General features: G+C 43.7%; 1 protein-coding gene across 3 annotated transcripts; it reads left to right on the top strand.

The window, feature by feature from the left end:
* The first annotated feature begins 398 nt into the window (after nt 1–398).
* LOC117144521 (endoplasmic reticulum aminopeptidase 2) lies at nt 399–22438 on the top strand. Of its 3 annotated transcripts, none has more exons than XM_033309741.1 (12): nt 399–669; nt 3413–3894; nt 13634–13774; nt 16185–16325; nt 16451–16533; nt 16632–16840; nt 16895–17075; nt 17134–18493; nt 18548–18690; nt 18754–19146; nt 19213–19584; nt 19658–22438. In XM_033309741.1, the coding sequence occupies exons 2-12, from the start codon at nt 3741–3743 to the stop codon at nt 19808–19810; spliced, it is 3330 nt and encodes a 1109-aa protein (XP_033165632.1). In that variant the 5' UTR covers nt 399–669; nt 3413–3740; the 3' UTR covers nt 19811–22438. The 3 variants fall into 3 exon arrangements, with proteins under 3 accessions (XP_033165632.1, XP_033165631.1, XP_033165633.1); XM_033309740.1 differs by having other exon boundaries at nt 16137–16325; XM_033309742.1 differs by lacking the exons at nt 399–669; nt 3413–3894 and adding exons at nt 10240–10551; nt 12912–13179 and having other exon boundaries at nt 16137–16325.
* The last annotated feature ends 107 nt before the right edge of the window (nt 22439–22545 follow it).

Below are 22545 nucleotides of genomic sequence, written 5' to 3'. Positions count from 1 at the left end.
TCAAGCATTCATTATACACCCCTAATATTTTGTTTATCTAGCATATAGCGCACTCACACAGAGCTGGAAACAGATCCCAAATGGTTGTTTATATTGACAGGAGGAGAGCGGATGCTGCTGAGGGGGATGGTTTGGGGTGGGTTCAGTAGTGGCCTCCTTCCACCGGCTTTGCTCGCTCTCTCGCGCTCTCGTTGCTCTCTGTTCCTTATCGTTGTGCGGCTTTCCTTGGAATTTCACTGCAAAAATTCTGACACACCAGGATAATAATCTCTCTCAACTGAGAGCAACTGAGAGAGGAAAGCTCTGGTGGGAAAAGCTCTCGCCAGCTGAAGGGAATTTCCTCATTTCGCTTACTTTTCAATCAGAAAGAGTTTATCCTTCGTGCTTGATGGACGCAACATTTAATTCGCGCTTTTTCTGTAAAACAAAGAAAACCAAAAAAGTAATTTTCAATCGCATGAAACTCATTGTTATTGAACTCCGCTTGTTTTCCAATTTGTTTAACCCCGATTCCGACGCTCGTTGTGTGTTTTTGTAACGAATGCAGTGAATATCAAGTGAAACGTACAACCAACTCGTGCATATATATTATATGTGGTTACCAACAGTGCTTCTCTATTTGGCGCCTAAAAACGGAAGGATACTCGTGGCTTAAATCATCAGCTCTAGGTAAAACACATCCTCCGACTCGTGTTGTTTGCATTGCCGCTTTGCGTAGACAACCCGAGTCCTCGGAGGCATTTGCTCACTCCAGCCAGGATATCCAAACATCCAGCCATCCATCTATCCATCAAACCGCTGGCATTGACAGTGACGACTGACTCTGACAAATGTGTTTGTCATGTTTACCTTGTGGCTTAAACAAGTTAATTGCCGTGCGCCAGACACAAAAACCAACAGTACACATGAAGCAGCCAACTCCTTCCGGCTCTACATGTGTCCATCAATTATTCAGCCTGATTGTGGGCATTAAATATTGAAGCTATGTCCTGCTTATGAGCTAGAAGATCGCACACTCCTCACATAGGTACACCAGTTCGTATGGCCTGGTGCTAAAAATAAAACGTGACACCTGCAAAAACGCTCCACCGTCCACCGTCCAGCGAGCGTACAGCCACCCTTTCGAGAACCGCCCAGCCTAATGGCCTTGGGACTGAGCTGTGACTGTGGACGCTGCCTGTTACTGGCTTCAAATGGGACTCGGAGGGCTCTCGATTCGGCACTGATTGCTTTAGTCGGCAATCGACTGTGCGCCACCCACTCGCAGCGTCCACCCAGCCGAATGACCTTCAATTTGCCTTGCATATGGTCGAAATTAATAATGCCAGATTCACCTAAAAGCTTTGCACAAAAGCTGCACAAATGCAGCTGCATAAAAAGGTGGCTGATGAGCATTGGGGAGGTGGAGGATATGGGATGGTGTACTGTCATAAAAAATTCGCTTGGCCATTTTTATTTATATTTAGCACCGTGCGACAGACCGGAAGTAACGTAAAACGTAACAAACGACACATTGGGGCACAATTTGCACACGTGTCGTATGCGCAACATTACACACACACACACGCACAGTTGGCTATTTTTGGCTGCAGCGTGTCCTTTTGGCCAGGCTATGTACACAGTATGTCCTGGCCGCTCCTTTATTTTTTGGCTGCTTTGTATGCAACGGGCGCAACAAGCGCAAAAAAGAGAAATCACAAAACAAACTGACGCCATTTTGCCATTAATCCCGACCACTTTATGGCCAGGCCACCAAGCAAACTTTCCCCTTTCCGGTTATACCCTATCAATTGCGGGGTACTTTGGTACACTTTTGAGATGTTCTTTAAATTAATAGTGCAGATATCAAGTGGGTTAAGTTCAAATCATCAACTTTCAGACTGAATACCTTATGAAAATTGCATTCATTCACTGTTTTCCCCTTAAAATTCAGAATTAGGGTATAGAGAGTACGTAACCTTACTTGACTTCGGCTTACATATCATATGTATTTCTTTGTTTGCTCTATTCATTTCGGCTTTTTTGCCTTTTGTTTTTCGTCCTTTGTGCTTTATGGTACTTTGTTGCGCCATGCTTATTTTTTGAGTCGGACCAGCCCCCGGAATGGAGGATTTGCTAATGGCAGGAGCGTTTTGTGGCCAGCGCTGGTTGCAAGTGCTTCGAATGGCTGAAAGGTTTATGGCCCGTCCAGTTCCGAGTTCCCGGTACCCGTTTACCAGGTCGCAGTTACAGCCCCTCCTATAGTTCTTTATTACGTTGTGTGTTTTACCAACAGCAAACACAATTGCCCAGCCCCGCCTCGAGTTTTGTTTCAAGTGCCGCCCCATCAAATGGAGTGGCCATCACTCGGTCCCCGGATCCGCATTCGCATCCGCGTATTCCCTGCTCGATTTAACTGGGTCTAGTGCTGGGTCCTAATCCTCAGACCTCTTAAAAGTAAGCTGCACTTGGGGAAAATAGGTAATAATACATTTAGAAAGTTGTATCAATGTTTGAAGGGAATATTTCTAAAACTGAATCATATATTGTTACTTTAAATACTAAAATGCGAATAAATGAGACAAGACTCGTTTTTAACACCTACAAATTATAATCAAGTGAAATCCATTGCAGTTGAAATATTCAATTAAATTTGACCTTAAATACCATAGCATTTTCCTCAGTGTACTCGTGCATTGAACTGCTGCGGCGCACCTCTTCGATATTTTCTCGCTAAAAGAGAGCGATGGGAAGTCCCTGACCGGGCGGCTCCTTTGGCTGCTCCGTGCCGGTGGATGCCTCTTGCAATTACTGTCGACTAGGCAACCAAGCCCCGCCCACAGCCCACCGCCCACCACTGGGCCACTGTTCACATTTGATGTGCATTTGCATTCGTGGCCCTCCGGCTATCGAATGCTTTTTAGCCCACGACATTGTCATTGTTGCAGCTTGCCTTTTTCTTCTATTACTCCTTTTTCCTGGGCCACAAAGGACACTGGAGTGCAGCCGGGGGAGTGCTGAAGTGCGAGGGCTTTTATTAAAGTTTCGTTTTGTTTGACTGGCACAACAATGTCCTGGCAGCGACACCCGCCCACAAGTGGCGACATCAGTTGCAGGTTCCAACTGCTCCGCCATCTGCCCCACTTTAGAGGCCTTACTTCCAGCACCGGAAGTTGCAGTCTAACAATAAGTCGAAGAATTGTAAATGCTGGAAACATTTCGAATATATATGTTTCAAGCTATTTCTTAATAATTTTTGCGCAGCCAAGTGGAGTCTGCAAATAGATCTCCTGAAACTGGGACTGATGGTTTCTTTTGTCTGGCATACTCAAAAAACTACTTACATTGCATTGTTTGCTTGACATAGATAACTTTCTTCTTTCTCTTCTATCATTTTAAATACATATGTTGAATAATTTGACGTTCTTCTTAGTAAATTACAGAAGGACATTAACACCAGGAACTGGACCAATTTTAGACCGAAAAAATACGAATAATCAAACACAACAATCAACTTTACTCACCGACCTTTCTAGTCTTCTACATACCCGTTTACACTCGAAGGACCTTTTGTACCGACCACTTTTTGGATAAACATATCGCTAGCGAAGAAACCGAAGGAGTTAGTGCCCCAAGCCCGGACCCATCCTCCCGATCCTTTTGCCCCTCCATAAATTAATAACCATTTAACCGGTTCGTGCCCTGAGGCAAAGGAATCCACGACGGCGCCACTTAAACCGCAAGCCTACAAAATTGGCCGAATGTTATGTTGTGGCTTCTGCTGTGGCAATATGTCGAAGCGCGATTACAAAGTGGCCACCACGGATGGCATCGAGCTGGAGCCGTTGGGCGGCGAAAAGTGCGACAAGGATAAGGACAAGGACAAGGAGAAGCAGACGAATGGCGTCACTTTTGGTGAGTATCCTTGCAAAAATCTCCCTCGAGCAGCAGGTGTGTTGCATTTGCAATTGCCTAGAGCATCATAAATAATCAAAGGGCGGTGGGGAAAACAAAAGTGCATAATTGCACTTGTGCATAATCCGACGCTTCACGCAATTTAAACACTGCCTGCCTTCCTGCCAATTTTGGCGTACCCATTCGCTCCTCTGGGATTTATGCATCAAGTTGTTTTCTTAATTACGCCGAATGCAAAACAAAAGCATTAAAAATGCCACGTCTTGCGGCCGTTACTCATACGCCTCGTTGGCCCAAGGCAAAGTAAATGAATGTCAGCGGCAGCATCCAACCCTCGTTACTGGCCCAGCCTGTCCCCCTCTCATTTTCAACATGTTTTTGCATTTCCTTTCCGCCGGCAGTCAAGTTTTGCGGAATTTTCCGCCCTGACAGATGTCCACCGGATCCGGCGGGCTGCTCCGAACGGAGAGACAGACGGATTGGCGGAGGTTAGGCGCCGCAAATGTTTCCGAGTGCTCCTTAAGCTGTCGCCGATTTTCTAGAATTTTACGCTCGTCCGGAGTTTGGCAGTGGCGGGAGCAGTAATCCCTTGGAGCCATTGATTGTGGTAATGGGATTTCAATACAGGATTTGTCTGCGAAATCAATTCTGAATTCGGGCAACGAATTGATAGGGATATGAAAATACTCTTACCTTATCTTTAAAAGCGATATTTAAAAGATAAAGAAAGTTTTACTCAGTTGATGTTGAATCCAAAAAAGTATGCTATAATTTTTCACAATGTTTTGTACAACTATAAAATAGAAGAATTAGCGGCAATAAATAGGAAGTTATGGGAAACTAAAATTTAAAACAGGACTTCTCATTATCCTTTGTTTAATCGCTGCTCAAGGCAGAACAAGTAACTATTAGTACATAAATAAGAACTAAGCTACTTGGGTGACAAATATTTCTTCACATGCATTCCCTCCGCATCATCACTTTCAAATCAGTGTCATGGGAACAGGACGTGGACGTGTGCTCGTGTCCCAGCAGCCAGTCGAGCAATTAAGGATGCATAAAGTGGAGTAACCACTTGACTCACGGCAGCTGCAGCGGTGTTTACTTTAAGGGAAGCCAGCTTAACCTCCTGGCGCCATCAGGGGCATGCAATCCCAACGATGGTTATATTTGGGATATTTTCAGAATAAGTTAGTGTGTAATATTTCAATATAAGCTAGGGAAAGTGCCATAGGCAATTCTATCTAAAAGCTAGAGAAATTTATTACTTCCTGAAGCCTGAGAACCTTTTAACCCCAAGCGACTTAATGCATTTGAGACTGACGCGCGTCAAAGGGTTAATGGTGGAACCTCGACGTAGGCGGCTGATGTTGATAATTGCAGGATGCGTTGTGTTGATTGCAGGCTGAATGGGCTCACACACACACCCTCACACACACGCACACGAGCACTTGGGCCGAGGCTTGACTCAAATAAAGAAATCCTGCCTATCCTGGACTGCATCAGCGAGATAAAATGGGTCCACAAGAAACAATTGAAGCGGCAAGAGCCTTGCGCTGCATGCCACAGTATGGCAACCGAGTTTGTGCATCACCATCCGCCACCCCCCCACCCCTTGCCTATATGTTTGTGGGTGAGTGAAAGTAAAGGATACATAGAAATGAAATGTGTTTTTGGGTCAGGCAACTTCAAACTCAACCAGAAAAGTGGAAGCGACTAGCGGGCGCACAGGAAGTGGGCCTCAAAAGGAAAGATGGAGCGGATGAGAAGTGCGACTGGCAAATGGAAAATGAGTAACTGACAAGCGAGCGGGCCAAGTCAACCCGTCAAAACGTCCGGGCGAGCAACAATTTATTGTAGCGAAATGGCGCAGGCGAAACACAATTAAATGCAACTACAAAGGACACAAGCAACCAGATCCATCTACCTCCTTCCCTTCTCCCCCACCAGCATTTTGAACCGACCACCCACTTCAGCCGTTTACCCACCGCCCACTGGGCGCGTAATTAAATGGAAATGGAAAATATTGCCCGCGGTCCCTCTTTGCAACACAACCAACTCGTACTTGTTGAGGCACTTGAAGCCCTGCCAAGCCGCGTGCATTTGGTTGCATTTGTGCTATATAGCATACCCTTGCCCAGAAGGGTTTCTATTTATAGTCCTGCACAGCGAGGGAATCAAGCAGCGAGGACTTGCAGTTTCCATCCTAGAGGGAACTTCATGCAACATATCACAGTTGCAACTTTAGGTTCTGACACTTATATAATGCAATGGAATGGAAATGGGGAAAGTGCGTGTCTGCATTACTGGAGAACTTAAAACTAACTTGAAAGAAATAGAAAATATCCTTCCGAAAAGAGTATTCCATGTGTGCTAGCTGCGCTGAGTGTTCCTCCTTTCTGCACAATTAGTTCGCCAGCGTGTTTGATCCGCTTCAGTTGAACCCAATGCCATTGAAATCGATGGCAGCGGTAACCCTACATGCCAATCCCAAGACCCACTTATCGAGCACTTGGGCCCAACTCTTTCGATTTGCATTATTTGCGCCAGCAATGAGTCTGCAAGTGGTCCTCGAACACGGTCTGCCAATTAATTAAATCATAGCAAATGGCTCAAATTGAGTGCGCAAATAACCCCAGCCGGACCTCCTCAGACCAGCAGTCCGGACTTTTCTTATCGCTGTCTGTGGAATCGGAAGTCGGATTTGCTTCGATAGGAACTGCATCCTCGACGGGGACAATGACCCCAAAACATAGCAAATTCATTAGCTAGTGCTGAATGCTTTCATATTTTAAACGCAGTTCGATTGAATCATTTCTTTGAGGATTAAGATTACCAGACATCGCATTTGATTATGGGATTCAATCCCCCGGAAGATTGGGGGCAGCTAAAGGACTGTCCAAAGCCCCGCGAATTGGCAAGCGCTTGATGGAGACGAACCTTATCCGTATCTATCTCTCCGAAGGCGACGTACTCCTCACCTCCAATCAGATACTGGGCGTAGTTTAGGAAGAATAGTTGCTGTAGGGGCATCCTGGTGAAGCTGTGTTGCCACTGACTGAACTTGGAGCCCATTCCGAAGTAGGCGTCATAGGCCAGTTGAAGGGCTGTCACATCCACCACTCGCACGTTCAGATAGTCCGTGGCGTTTCTATTGAGGCAGTTTAGGGCCAGAACATAATTCTTGTTATCATCGAAGTCGAAGAGATTTGGGTTCGGATTTCCAACGACATCGTATGCCAGTGCCTCGGGCAGCAGTGCCGCCATCATCTGCTGGGCGATCATAAATCCTAATAAGCTCACCTTAAAGACACCGTGACCTTGAGGCACAAAGAAGGGGCTCTGCAGAATGTCAGTGGGCAGCACAATAATGTTTTCCCTTCCCACGTAAAATGGCTCCGGAGAGGAGCTAGTCAAGGTGTCCTCCAAGAAGTAGTAAGCATCACCCTTGGCCGGTGGCTGGTTCAACAGCTCTAAGTTACGACGAGTGCCGACTTCCAAAACCTTCAGCTGGGCAGCTGCGAAGTCCTGATCCTTGGCCAACTGCAAGTCTCTGTAGAAGTTGCTCACAAAGGTGCGATGATTTTGATTTTGGGGCTTGTTTCCCAAATTGAGCTTCATGCCCTGGATTTTCTCCATGACCAGAGCGCCCTGCTTTGGGCTCAGTTTCAATCTGTTCGCGTCGATCCTGTCCAGTAGTGCACCTCGCAACGCACTGAAAAGATACTGGACTTCTGCATCAAGGTTTGTAGGGTACTTGCTCTCGTAAAGAAAATCGGTGCCGAAATCCATGTAGACGCGCACATCCCTGACACATTCACGAGCTTCGTTATCCTCCTCGCTTTTCAGTGTGTCCTTCATGAAGCGGGCAAACTTGGCCATCATGTAGATAGCAATCTCCGAGGAATCGTACAATTCCAACAGATTCTTAAGCTCCACAAAGTAGTCAACATTATGGATTTGCACTACGAAGTTTTCGGGAAAGGTGCGACCGAAAACGATGCCGAGGTACTGCCGCCATGTAAGTCCGTTCTGGCTCTCCAACTCGCGCAGGGTCAGGTCATCGTTGGGCTCGTCCTCCACTTTATGCCTTAATATTGAAAGTTCAGAAATTAATAACTGGGATTTATCTCCATCTGTGCATACGATTATAAATACTTTGATTTCCCTACTCGAAGTCAACAAGACCTAAATAACGCAATTACAAGCATCGATTACAAGAGCAACCCTCCACGGACTCTTGGCCAAGTGTTTGCTCTGCCGCAGTGGCAGTAACAGCTTAAATTTATTGATTGCTTCATAAACAGCGATTATTTAACCACCGCATTTCGATCCGTACTGCAATGACCCCCATTTTCCCTTGACCAATCCCCCAATCGACAGTCTGGCGAACACTTGTGGCCATCTTCAACCAGTTAGGAACCCAAGCGGGGGCACTTCCTCCAGATGCTCAATGGGATCAATATGTGCCCGTCTGTATGTATGTCTGTGTGTCGTGTATGTGGTGGGTGCAGATGGGTGGGTGGTGATTGTGTAGCACATGACAAGTCACAAGTGCGGCCAGTAAATTTGCATGCGACAGCAAATACTCAATGGGCACAATGAGCGGGGGGATATGGTGTTGACTAACTCAGTTAGCATGGGGTGTTGCTCTGCGAGGGTCAGAGTTGAAAAGGGAAAGCAGGAGAATCGAACTTAACGTTCGGGCAATGGGTGCAGCGACTTTTCGTCGCAAAGAAGTCCAATTCTGCAACGGTTGCACTTTTGAAGCCCTACACTGCTTAAGGGTATACCAGTTTATCCCAAGTTTTGTCCTAAGATTAAAAAATAGAAAGTCCGCTTGTAAAAGATCAGCGGTAATAATACTTTATATTGAAGCAAAAATTTATTTTTAAGAGTATTTATCTTCGTTATAATCGAACGGAAAGTTTTTTTCTGCATATTCAACGCTATGCGACAACCGAAAAGAGGGCGTTGGAATAGGCGTGGCACCGCCTAATGAACACGATTCAGCTCAATTCGGTCGACAAGCCGCGAAGGGAAAACTTTACACTAACGTGACGGCGAATTTATTGAGTTCAGACCGCGTTGCCCCAGCTTCGAAGTCAGTGGTTTGGGAAATTGGGAAAACTGCTAAGAAAATGGAAGGGATGAGTTCGCGAGGAGCATCCCCAATTTTTCCGGCAAGTCACCGCGAACCGGTGGTGTGTTTCGTTTTCTTTGTACGAATATGTGTATTTGTATCCCCCCCTCCCCACCAAAAAAAAAAAAAAAAAAAACTTTCGTCGCATTGCCGGAACAAAGAGGCGAAAAAGGGAAAAATGAGATTTCATTTGCCGGCAAACTTCCAAAAGCGAATTACCATTTACGTTTCGGCTTTGTGCTCCATTTGTTGATTGTTTCGCCCGGTTGCCATGTCGACCTAAAAGTAGGCAATACCGCACAGCATCAGGACATCGTAAATCCCAAATGGAACGCAGATCGGGAAAAAGACGAAATTTTAATCATAAAAATCGCACCCCCTGATGGTAAATTCTAATGATTTTTATGACAAATTCTCTAACACGTCAACGAAATAATTATAATTCCGTTTCGTACGAAGACGGGAGTAAATCAAATGTTAAAGCACAGGGAACTCATCCCTTAAGCAGGAACATCTAATGATGAGCCCCTGCCAGATTGGAACTATTTGGCCAACACATGATAAACAACACAACATGGAGTGGTACAACAAGAACAACAACAAATGATTGCATGTGGGCGAAATGAGGGGGTGTTGCAGGGGGGTCTTTTAAGGGTTGCTGCGCTATTGATTCGCCTGGCAACACTTCACCATAAGCTTTTCTTTTTGTACCCGGCACTCGTGGAGTTCAAGGGTATGCTGAAATCGTGGAAATAGTTTTAGCGATTAAATCCTTTAATTTGATAAGTATAGTTTTGGAAAAGTTTGTCCACATTCTATTCAAAGGAAACCCATTTTTGATTTATCCTTTTTAAACCCTTGACCATTTAACCAAAACTATTTACTTATAGGGTATTTAGAATGTCCTTAGCTTTTCTCCTTGTATTTGTTTTTGGTTGTATCAAAACAAAAATCCAATCAGTGGGTGGTTATAGAGGGCGGGGTGGGGTTGGTGTAACATCAAACACAAGGGCTCTCCAAAGAAATTTCATTTTCACTTTTGCAGGTGAGCAAAGCTCATACGCAGAGAGGGAGAGCGCGAGAGAGCAAATAAAGAGCGGGTGGACATGCGCAGGACTCTCTCGGGGTTGCCACCTCCCATCTCGCAGGGTTGCTGCACGCCGTTTCGCTGCGGCAGCATCCAGTTGGAAAATGTACGCGCACTCAAACGCAACGAAAAGCGCGTGACAAAAAGCGGCGTTCGCAAAAAAGAAAGGACACTAGGAATTCGGTGTTGACTAAACTCTCATACACACACATATACGCAAGCGAATGCGTCGCGTGCTGCCCCCATAACCCCCACCTTCCTCTCCCGCTGTGCGTGTCTGAGAAAAAAAGCGGAAATTGCCAAAAAATATATATATACATATATAAAACAGCAAGAAAGTGTAGTGAAGGAAATCAATTGGTGGCTCTATATAATAAAGCAGCCAATTAAAGTGTTCAATTTCAAGTCAAAGCTCCGAGTAATTAGTGTATGCACTTCTTTATTGATCTTTAAATTGACCTTTTTGACCAGAACCCACTTCGAAAAAAAAGAAAAAGAAACAGCAACAAGCCCTAGATTTTTCATTAATTAGCTAACTGGAATGAAATAATGAACCGTTATGCTCTGTCGCCAAGTAAAATGCAACTGCAGCTGAGAACCGCAATTCAGTCAAGTGGCAACAAAGCGAAAAAAGGGAAAAAGGGAGCAGCTGAAGGCGAAAAAGTGCGAAAAAAAGGGGAATAGGTGTGAGCGGGGTGGTGAAGAAAAGGAGAGCGGGGACAGCTGGAAAGCGCACTATTGACATACAGAGGTGGTCAAAAGTATTTACACAACGAGCTTTTTTTTCAATTGTCAACTAATTGAAAAAAAAGCTCGTTGTGTAAATACTTTTGACCACCTCTGTATATACGCGCAGATTGGAGCGAAAGAGAAGAAGAAAATCGCCGCATAAGACAAAACAGGAAATTCACTTATACACGCGCACAAGGAAAGGAAATTCGCGCTGTTGAGCTTTGCATTTTGACATTTCATTTCAAAACACAGGTTCCAGTGAGAGCGCTCCAGCCACTCACTCACACTCTCCACTCTCACTTCCAAGCTCTCGCTCTCTTACTCCCATTATGCTCTCCCTCTCTCCTACCCGAATTCTTCCGATTTTTTTTTTTATTTTTTCTTTATATTCGCTGAGCAAATGGGAATGTAAACAAATGCCAAATGGCGGCCGCGTTAAACAAAAATGAAATGGAATTGTGATATATGCATTAACACGTTTCTTGCGTGGCATGTGGAATACACAATTGAGTAGTGAAGGAGGTAGAGGAGAGAGTAGTTACATGGGTGCAGTCACGAAGACAAACAAAGCGGCAGGCACAACAATCGCATTCGTTCTACTTGGAAATTAGGATTAGGCCTCGTTTTGACATTGACATTAAACAAAGAGGAAAGCCAAAGGCAAACAGAATGCGAAACCTCATTAAAGACCAATTTGGGCAACTACAACTGGCTGACGGGAATTGAATGGTTAGCAAATGTTGTTGACACCCGTAAATAGAACTTTTATGTCCATAGTTTTGTCTGTATTATTTGACTACTATGCTTGCGAAAAACAAGTATACATGTCATAACGTTTTATGGCAGATTTAACGATTTCCATTTTTTTTTTTTTTTCCTTTGCAAATCTACGTATACGTGATTTGATGCATTTAGAATGTGAAGTCTATAGTCTACCTCAGGGGTGGGTTTTTTATTTATTTATTTTTTTTTTTATTAAACGAAACTATTTTAGGTGCTGAAAGTGTACTGAAGTGATACTGAAATATATTAATATTAATATCAGCTTATATTTCGATGGAATTTAGTTGCACCAATAAGATAATAACCCTGCAAAACAGAAACCTTAAAGGTGTTGGCTTTAACCAAATCTTACCCATGGGGCAAGTCAAAATTACCGTTGCTACGCCTAACAGACCGTAGCCACAAATTATGCCTGAATGATGCTACAGGCGGCCAACTTCAGATTCAAGAGCTCCTCAATGGCAGACAGCAGCGCGGACATTAGACATTATATACAAATATACAGCATCCTCACAAAAGCCGGCTGCACCGAAGAAGAGAGAGACGGAGATAAGTTGAGAAAAAGAGACGAAAGCATATTTTTTGGGGGGTTGATTTTCGGGCGTTGAAAGCGCTTTTCACTAATTCAATGCGACATTGAAAACAGTGAGCTTGAATGCGAGAAGTGCAGACTCTCAGAAAAGGGACCCATCGCCATGGACATGGAATTACGGACGGGGGCGGACAGCCGTAGTCTGACTAGACGAAACCGGAAGGGCGTCAGCGTCTGGCTTTCGGCCAACTTTGGTTTGGGGATGGGGATGGCAAAGGAAAAGCCGGCTGAGGAAAAGCCAAACGAAAGTGCTATCTGCATAAATTATGTATGTATATTTCTGGTCGCCCGATTATCAACTCGTCAAAGGCGTCTCATTTTTGGCAGTCGATTTAGTAGCTAAAGGGTGCAAAATGAAAATTCCATCAGCATGAAAGTACACTTTCTCATAAAATATTCATCGTTCTGTTCACGGTTCTATTAAAACACTTAATACCTTAATATTAAAAAAAAAGTATTTCATAATTTTTTCTATCAAAGGGGCTTTAGTTTTTGGCAGTGAATTTATTGGTAAAGGGGTGAACACGTAAAAATCCGTAAGCGAAGAAATCCAAAACCGATTTCGGCCATTCGTGGTGAATAAGCTATGAAGAGCACGTGACCAGAAAAAATGAATGGGGGTTCTGGCAAAAGTGTTCGACCTGTATTGGCCATAAAGTGATTGTGATTTCCCCTTTTAGAGCAAATAAGCCGTCAATTATTTGCGGTGTACCAGATTTTCAAGTGTGTGATTCAAACGGTTCGCTGCGGTTTCAATTGCGATTTCGAAATCCAATTCGTTTACGGCCACGGGTTAGCAAGCGTACGTATTGGCCGGAAGACACAGAGACACCGGCCCCGTTAAGATTTCGGTCGTCGGCGGTGGTCAGAGAGGCTCGAAGATTTGGCGTCGCGAGCGCATCGAGATGACAAATGATCCGGACCTCGATGACTGTGCCTTTCTATCCGGTAAGTTGAATGTCAAGGATGCGACAAGGATTTCACTTATACTTTTAAGATGTTTTAGTATGTTCATAGTTATGAGCCAAGTAAAAAGGATGATTTACATAAATGAAATTGTGTGGTTATAAAACAAGATATGATAATTATATGTTACTAGAAATGAGGGAACCTAAGTGTAATAAATATAACTTTTATTAACTTTATAAATACCTTTTATTATATTTGTTAACCCTGCACTTCGTGGCTTTTTCATGCGGAAACCAAGCACTCAATCTTGAGTCTTTCGTTTTTTTCTTGGTAAACTGACCCTTATTTTGTGTTATTTTTGTGGAGCTGCACTCAACTCCAGTGGCAATTGCAATGCAACCCATCCAGATGAAATATTTGCACAGCCCCACTATGACTTTTATGCGGAGTTTAATTACATTTTGCCCGTTCTCCATCCGTTTCATTTCGACAGGTGGCGAATCGAGCGGCGGACGGCAGACGCGCACCGGAGTGGCCGTCTGCTCACAGCGCCGGGCTCTACTTGTGGCCGGAATCGTGCTCGGCTCACTGCTGCTGACGGCCATCATCATCGCCTACGCCGGACCGCAGAACGGTAGGTTTGCCCCGTGCCCCATGACCCATGCCACCAGTTCCGTGCCCCAAAGGCGGCGCCATTCTCACACCGTTACGTTCTTTTCATTTTTACTTCCTTTTCACGAGACTTTTTTCGACCATGTTCACCTCGTTCGTTTTTCGTTTTCGCCCACAGAAACAGAAAACATCAAGTTTGGGTTTGGGGTCACCCTTTGTGTTTGTTGTTCTTGTTGTTGTTACTTGATTATTCCTTTATTGGGGGCGACAGGATATGTAGTCAATTGGACGGGACGGAAAAAGGGTCGCCGAAATATGACAGCTTTAAAAATGGTATTTTGTAAGAGAGGCATTCAGTTTGACGTGAATGGAACAATAGAGTAATATATTTAAGTTTCCTGAATAGACTTCTCTAGCATAGGGAAAAAGGGTTAATACTTGCTTTTAAAGAATGCGGTTGGGTGCAATACAAAGTCTTTAATGAAAAATACTCAAATGGATCAAGTAATCAGCCACATATAGCATAAAAGAATCCCTTAGCAGTACAAAACTTCAAAAGGACCTTTAAAGGGAAAGTATTGATGGGGGGGCAGTTACCTCACACAGACTCGTTTCAAATAGAATGGGTGCACATACGATTGAGTCATAAATCAACATGTCCAAGGGAATCATGAATAATGTAGCCCATTCTCGGACCCAGCCAAGTATCATCTATGACTAAAGCCGCCTCAAGGTTCAAAGTTGGAGCCCAATAAATCCGTATAAATGGTAATTGAATTCCTTGACCGGCGGCGTTCGAAGCGGGTCATAAACCACGTGGGCCAAGCAATCCATTTAGAGCCGAGTAATATGCTCTTAACCATATTAAGTGGTGCCGTAAGGGAATCAGCCGCATTTCGCTTATAAATAGATGCAACTGCAGCACCTGACCCCACCCCGTTGTGCCCAATGGATCCACAGGCCTCGACCTGATATTCTATGTGCCGCCTGGCCATATTGAATAGCGGAATTATGCAAAGTGCAAACACTCACATGCTCGCTGGAAGTTTCTGTTGCATACTTAATGGGGCTAAATGCATTGGGGGATAATTGCATTAACTGTCAAGGGAAAGGGACAACAAGCCGCACGAAAGCGTGTTTGCGGATTGGGGAGGGAAATGTGGACGGACGGACACATGTCTGGTGGAAAGTTAATTTTCCCCTACGCGAGGTCGAATATCAATCAACATTTTCCACCATGTAGCTTTAACTTCTGCTTCCGCCGATCCAATTAGACAATTTGACCAGCTTTACACATTTGCCACGCGACCCTCCTATACAGTATATATATATCCATTAATATATCTATTTGATTTTCTGATCATCCGTTTGTTTGTTTCCCATTTTCGTTTCCGTTTGCCTTCGACTTTTGACACCAAATGTTTATTATATATATGAATCTTTGAAAAAATATGAAATATTTCTCTTAAATGCTTGTTTGATTGATTGGTTAAAATGTGAGTAACAATTATGCCAAACCTGAATACTTCTGAACTGGTAAATAGCAATGACACTCTATATAATCCTTCGGCATGTTGATGTCATTGATCATCCGTTGTTCCTTACTTATCCTTTTCTGTTTTATCATTTTTATTCTTTATATCTAGATGTTAGATCTTTTATTGGTTTTATTTCGCTCGTGGAAGAAGGGTTAGATTGTTTCAATTTTAGTGGCCATTGTAAATACGAAATATCACAGATCATTAGGTTTTCGTCATTCCGATGGTTGAGTTATATACTTTAAGCTAGAAAAGCGTGGAGAACTTGCACTGATACTACATTTTTGAAGGACATGTTAAAGTACAATCTATACACACAGAAAACTTTATATAAATAGACTAAATATTTTCGGGTTTATCTATAATTTTTGGTTTCTCTGTTGGTTATATGAACTTACTTCTCTATTCTACTTAACAAACATTACAGTTGATAATGTTGTAGATTTTTGAGTTTTACTTCTAATGGCTTATGAAATGTGATTGTTAGATCTTCCATCACTTCCATAGCTATTGATATGACTTCATTCGATTAATCGCGACATTCAGCTAGAAAGAAATCTCATTTGTGACCCACCCCATTTGAGTTCCGTTCACCCCACTAGATGTGCTAATGACTTGAACCGAATCCAATTATTAAACCGATTTACTGCTAGATTTTCTTTATGCTAACCCCCCACCCCGTCTTAGATGATATACCCCCTAACTCTCTCTCTGTTGATTGTGTATAATGCCATTTGCTTTAACGAACTTAGCTGCGAATCCCCGAAAGAGTCGTCCGCGAATAAGAAGAGTAACGAGCCCTGAAATGCAACCGATACTGATTACGCACCTTGACTATCCTTGCAGACTGCTCCTGCGGATCGAAAACTGTGTCCGGTTACGAAACGGATGAAGAGAACAACACGCAGCCCTTCAATCCGATTGCCACCAACGGGGAGCCCTTTCCCTGGCTGGAGAAGATGCTGCCCACCAGTGCGCGACCGCTGCGGTACATGGTCACCATCCATCCCAATCTGACGACACTGGACGTCAAAGGTGGGTTCACACTCGAAAAAGTGCTGCACAATCATTATGTTCATTTCGCTCAATGATGAAATTATAATTGAATTGTCTGACATTTAATTCGTATACTTTCCACTTTTATATTTCCGTCTGGCCAGGCCAAGTCACCATCGATTTGCATGTGGAGAAGGAGACCAACTTCATTGTGCTGCACATCCAGGACCTCAACGTCACCGAGAAGGTAAGTCATTACCGGATCTGTTCCGGTGGAATGCAAATCAAGCCAATTAGCGTCTGGCTCCAGTGCGTCCATTGATTGCATTCCCGTTTCGATTGCAGGCCATCGTGACCCCGGGTCCCAAAGGCTACGCCCTCAAGATTGTTAAGGTGCTGGAGTTTCCGCCCCGGCAGCAGCTCTACATCGAGGTGAAGGAGAGACTCAAAAAGAAGTCCAATTACACCCTCAACCTTCGCTGGTACTCCAAACTCAATCCGGAGCCAGAGGGCTTCTATGTGGACCAGTACGAGAGCTCCAATGGCGTTGAAAGGTAAGAGGTCATACTGAATATGAATATTCGACTCATGTATTCTCATCATTTCAGGCTATTAGCTGCCACAGTTTTCCGACCGAATGGTGCAAGAAGAGCATTTCCCTGCTTCGATGAGCCGCACGTTCGAGCACCTTTCCGGATCTCCGTGTTCCGAGATCGTTTTCACATCGGCCTGTCCAACTCCATAGTGCACACCACCGAGGACGTAGGCTTTTACATGGGCACAGGATTGGTGCGTACGAATCGAAACGTGCTTAACCGAAAGATATTTAATTATGTGCCCTCCACAGCTCCGCGATGACTTCATAGAGACTCCGCCACTGCCAGCCGATGCGGTGGCCTGGGTGGTTAGTGACTTCCAGCGCGAATCCCTGCAGCCCTCAGCGGCATATATACCCACGACACCAGCGCCACCGGGTTCCGGAGTGGGTGGCAAAAAGTCCGCCCAGCTAAACAATTATACTCAGCTTAAGGGCAAAAACCCGCCGGTACGAAACATCACTGCCCTGACGCATTCATTGAATGTCAACCTGACGCCACGCCAAAACCTGACAGTGGTCCAACCCACGACGACGACAGCTTGGCCAGTTAATCTCAATGGGAACGGAAAGCCAACGAATCTAACATCACTTTCCCAGTCCACGGGATCTTCGATCAAGAGAGCTCCGTCGTACACCTTCTATGCACCCAGGGATCTGCTGATTCGATCTTCATTCATTCTGCATACTTCAAGAGACGTTCTGGAGTATTTGCAGACCTGGTTGGATATTAGTTATCCGCTCACAAAAGTGGACTTTGTGGCTTTGCCTTCTCTGGATCGTAATATGATCTCCTCGCTGGGATTGGTCACTTTGAAAACCTCGTTCTTAACGGATCCAAGCTCCATAACCTCCGAGCAATATCAGTTTAGTGCATTACGAATAGCCGAGGCAATGGTTAGGCAATTCTTTGGAGGAATCACTTCGCGCAAGGTGCTCAAGGATGTCTGGTTGTGGGAGGGGTTAATCCAGTATTTGGGCATCCACGCCTTGGCTCCCCTCCAGGAAACCTGGCCCTTGAGAGAAATGTACCTCTTGAAGATGGCCACAGCTGCGTTGGATATCGATGCCATCCAAGGATGGGATAGCATCATGAACGGCACCAGTCACGATGGCAACAATGAGGACTTCTTTGTTCAAAAAACAGCGGCCATATTCTCCATGTTGCACACGGCCATCGGTGAGGATCGGTTCAGGGGCTGCCTGGGCTCGTTCCTCAAGGTGAATCGATTTAGGACTGCTGAACCCACTGATCTGTGGACCATTTGCACGAAGAAAGCCAACGGTTCGAAGAATATCAAGGACATGATGACACTGTGGACGCACCAGCCGGGCTTTCCCCTCCTTACGGTCACCAAAATGGGCAACAGTATTTCCATCTCGCAGAGACCTTTTCGACCGGCGGAATTTCTGGCCATCCATGACGACTCCTACGATGGGAATAACTACAATAAAACGACGCTGAATGCCACCGATATGCCCAGCACAGTGGCACCCACAACACAGGGCAGCAAGCATAAGGTGGCGCCGCACATGAAGTGGATCTTTCCAGTCACCTATGTGACAGATATCAACAATGTCAGCGAATCCCTCTGGATGCAGAATGTGGATGGTGAGCTCAAATACTTCTATATAAATTAAAGAAATACATTTAATCTTTCTTCAGTAACCTTCAATGTGCCGGAGAACGTAAAGTGGATCAAAGTGAATGCAATACAAAATGGTTATTATCGTGTGGTCTACAATGATGATAACTGGGCAAGTCTAATCGAAGAGTTGGCCGCAAATCCCAACCGCTTTACCAGCGAGGTAAGTTGCCTAAAATCCTAAAGTGGGAACAACCAATAATGAAATGACTACTTTACATTTCAGGATCGCCTGGGAATGTTGTCGGATGCCTTTACACTCTGTCATGCGAATCTGCTGCCCTGTGAGATCACCATGAACATGATTCAATATCTGCCCAGTGAGACGCACTACGGTCCAATGGCCTTAGCATTGAGGCATTTGGAAAAGTGGCGACGCATCCTTAAGTACTCGGAGTGCTTCCTTATGCTTAGCGAGTTCATTAAGATGAAGATATCCACGGTGATGGAGAAGGTCGGCTGGTCGGACGACGGCGATGTGGCCACCAGGTTACTGCGTCCCGAAGTGCTTTTGGCATCGGTTTTGTGGGAAGACATCGATAGCATCACCAAGGCGAAGAACATGCTAAACCAGTATCTATACTACAATGGCACCGCCATTCCACCAAATCTTAGAGAAGTTAGTTATGCCACAAACCTATTGTTTTAAAACTTATTAATAATACTTAAAATATTTAACAACTAGGTGGTTTACACGGGCTCCATTCTATCCGGCGAATACATTTACTGGCAGCATTGCTGGGAACGCTTTGTTAACCTGCAGCGAACATCAGAGACCTTCGTAGAGCGGATGCAGTTGCTCCGAGCCTTGGGCAGAACCAAGGATGCTTGGCTGCAGAATCGCCTGTTATCCCACGTTACAATGCTGCCCACCGAAGAGGTGGTGCAGGTGCTCAAGGCCATTGCAGGAACGCCGACGGGCGGAGCCATGGCCTGTCGCTTCCTCCAAGCCAAGTGGTTCGAGCTGGAGAAGCGGCTGGGACCTGGAACAATCAGCTTCGCCAAGGTCATATCGGCCATCACCCAGTACGGGGCCACTAAGTTCGATTACGATGAGGTAAGTTTGACCTTTGAAAATCATAGATATATAATCTGAAAACTTATTCCAATAACTTCAATTTCCTTTTCAGCTCAAATCGCTGGTCCATCGATTTGGCCGGGGTCATGGGATGTCTGTGCTGAATATGACCTTGAGCAGCGTGGCCTCCAACGTAGAGTGGGTGGCCCGGTCACAGACGTCGCTCTACAAGTGGGTGGAGGGCAACCTGCACTCGCACCGATAGAGGAGATGGGGACACGGAGGTCACAGTCACAGTTCTCTCTTCACACTCATTTGTAATTATGTTCCTCTCTCAGACACGAATCTTAAGTGAGCTTTGATTTCGCCGAGTTAACTAACACAATGGATCTATGTACTCTTTACCATATCATTGCCAGTTCGATCGATCTCCTTGATTTTCTCTGTAGCTAAACTATGATTTTAGTACTTAAAGTTAGCCCACTCAACTGTAAAATACGATTGCTATGATCAAGCAGCTCTTATATATGTGTATATCTATCCAAGTGGAGAAAACCTTTTCTAGCACATACGAACGTGTATATCTACAACTGAACATAAGGATATATCTATATATGTATATTGTATATGTATGTATATTTTACAAACCAAACAAAACCAAACATATTTAGAGCAATGGATAATTGTAGATTGTAAGCGAAGAACAAAGAACAACATATTTTTTCATAAAATCTAAAACCTAACAAAAGGATCCCCAAGAATCGATAAACGAAATCGCTTATGAATGCATTCTAGTACTGTATAGCATATGTATATTAGTTTTAGTGAGCATTGCGCTCGTGTGTGTGTCCGTGTATGTGCGCATCGAAAAAATATCACAGAAATCTTCCTTTTGCCCAAAGATAATGTACTTAGGTAACCATATATACCCTATGCTGCCTGACCAAAACCAAAAAGGAAATAACCATGACCAAGTTTTAAATATCTTTTGATTTCTAAATGTTAGCTTCCAATCAATATAATTATTATGTATGTTGAAGGTACATGAAATATATTTTCTCGAAATGCTAGTAATAACTATAACTTGAAATAATACATGAATTTCGAATCCAAATCAGTTTAATCAAAAAGATAAGTTTTGCGAATAAAAAGAACATCCGAAATATGAATCGCTAGCATAATTAGCTTAAAATCTGTTAACGATATCGTATGGCTGCCATAGTTATTAACTGGTCAAAATATCAGTATGGTGCCATGAACTACATCATGAATGTAAAGTTCTCGTCTTTCAAGCTCTAAGGTCTAAGGTCAGGCAGGCAGATAACTTAGGAAATCGAGATAGGAAATACCAAATCGACATCCCTTATGTACATACATGGCATACATGCTGTAGTTTGCTAGAATACAAGACATGTTCAACACTTTTTATTTACGCACTCGCCTATGGTCACTTAAACTGTGTATCAGATTACAACGTTCCGACAAGTGTCTTACTAAAGACATTTTACCATCTAATTTACTATTTTACCATATCGCTGCTTATCATTTGATTGGTGTTCGGAACGCCAGCCCCAAAGATAGCCAGCTAATAAAGCCCGAGGTGTTTGTGCAAACCGAGGGAATCCGTCAACTTAAAACTTCGGTCCTATGGCACGCCGGTTTTGTCATTATAAACCATAGAAACATGTATTAGTTGTGCCATTCTAGCCACCCGCGATAAGAAAGTGCCATGCGACTAGATTAGCTTAGTGGGAGACATGAGCGTAGATGGGCCAGTTTTCGAGGGGCAACATTTTTGAGTCAGAGAGAATCTAACTTTTGAAATCCAATTGATATATCAACCGATGGAAATGGTCAAGCAGTTTCAAAGTTAAACCTTCAACCGCATTTGGCTATGCTAATTCGTAAATGTGTATTTGCATTAGGTCATATGAGATCTTTGATTTCGTTTTGGGAGGAATAGTTTGATTTGCTTGGCTAAGACACACTAAGACTAACTCAATGATACTCGAAGTCAATCGCTCAGATACCCCGATTTAAATTTAAAACTGTCGAAACACAGTCGGAGAGATAAGAGAGAGAGAAGGAGAGAGATAGAGAGGGAGAGGGAGAGATAAACACAAAATGAAAACAAAAACAACTTTATTAGCGACAAAGTTAGATCACAGAGAAAACACAAAAACAAGTTTTGGAGCGATTTTACGGATTTTTGAAAAATGTATAAGCCAAACAAGCAACTAAAAATGACAAACGCAACAAGCCGAAATAGAAATAATACAAAAAGAACACAGTAAAACAGAGAAACTCAAAGCCCAGAATAAGAAAAAAATCAAAAATTCGGGAAGATTAAGAAAGTTATTCAGATCAACGGACTAAAGAGATTATGGTTTTTGGTTACAACATGTCTTTTGTTTAATTCTTAGCCCATTCATCGTCTAAATGCATTGTACAATGCATATCCGTCCACAGCTTTGATTGATTTATCCTCATTTGAGTTCCATTCAGTTTTCTAAAAACAAACACACAACCTATCCTCAACCCGTTCCGAACTCCTACTCCCGCTTTGTCCTGGAGTTGAAGAATGGCCTTTTCGAGATTCAAGGATCAAATATCAATTCTAGTTAATTTTATTAGAAGAAATTTTTTGGCAATCGGCATCAGTTTATAAAAATTTAGTAATTATGCATTGTCTATTAGGTTTTATATAAAATTTCGCGTATGGCAAATACAAAGTGTATCTAGAATGCAATGGAAAGCAGGCAGAGCAACTCTAAAGACGTAAACCTAATTGTACGCTAATGATATATACACATCTATATATAAATATATATATTTACATAATGTAGTTTAAGTCAAATGGGAATATTAATAAAAACGATAACTAATCTGTAAATATCATGGTAATATAATTTTAGTTGTTCGTGGTCCTATGTGTGTGGTCCGGGAAACAGTAAAGGTTGTAAGGTGTGGGGTGCAGATAACACCTAGATAGAACACCCA

The sequence above is a fragment of the Drosophila mauritiana genome, chromosome 3R (genome assembly GCF_004382145.1).
Source record: "Drosophila mauritiana strain mau12 chromosome 3R, ASM438214v1, whole genome shotgun sequence".
NCBI lineage: Eukaryota > Metazoa > Arthropoda > Insecta > Diptera > Drosophilidae > Drosophila > Drosophila mauritiana.
This window is presented reverse-complemented; position numbering and strand designations above follow the sequence as displayed.

What these genes read in the sequence shown, in the direction of transcription:
- LOC117144521 (XM_033309740.1), top strand. Translation starts at nt 3,741, where the DNA reads ATGTTATGTTGTGGCTTCTGCTGTGGCAATATGTCGAAGCGCGATTAC. An exon ending in TTTACATGGGCACAGGATTG is followed by an intron (nt 17,076 to 17,133) that starts GTGCGTACGAAT and finishes TGCCCTCCACAG; the next exon opens with CTCCGCGATGACTTCATAGA. An exon ending in CCAACCGCTTTACCAGCGAG is followed by an intron (nt 18,691 to 18,753) that starts GTAAGTTGCCTA and finishes TTTACATTTCAG; the next exon opens with GATCGCCTGGGAATGTTGTC.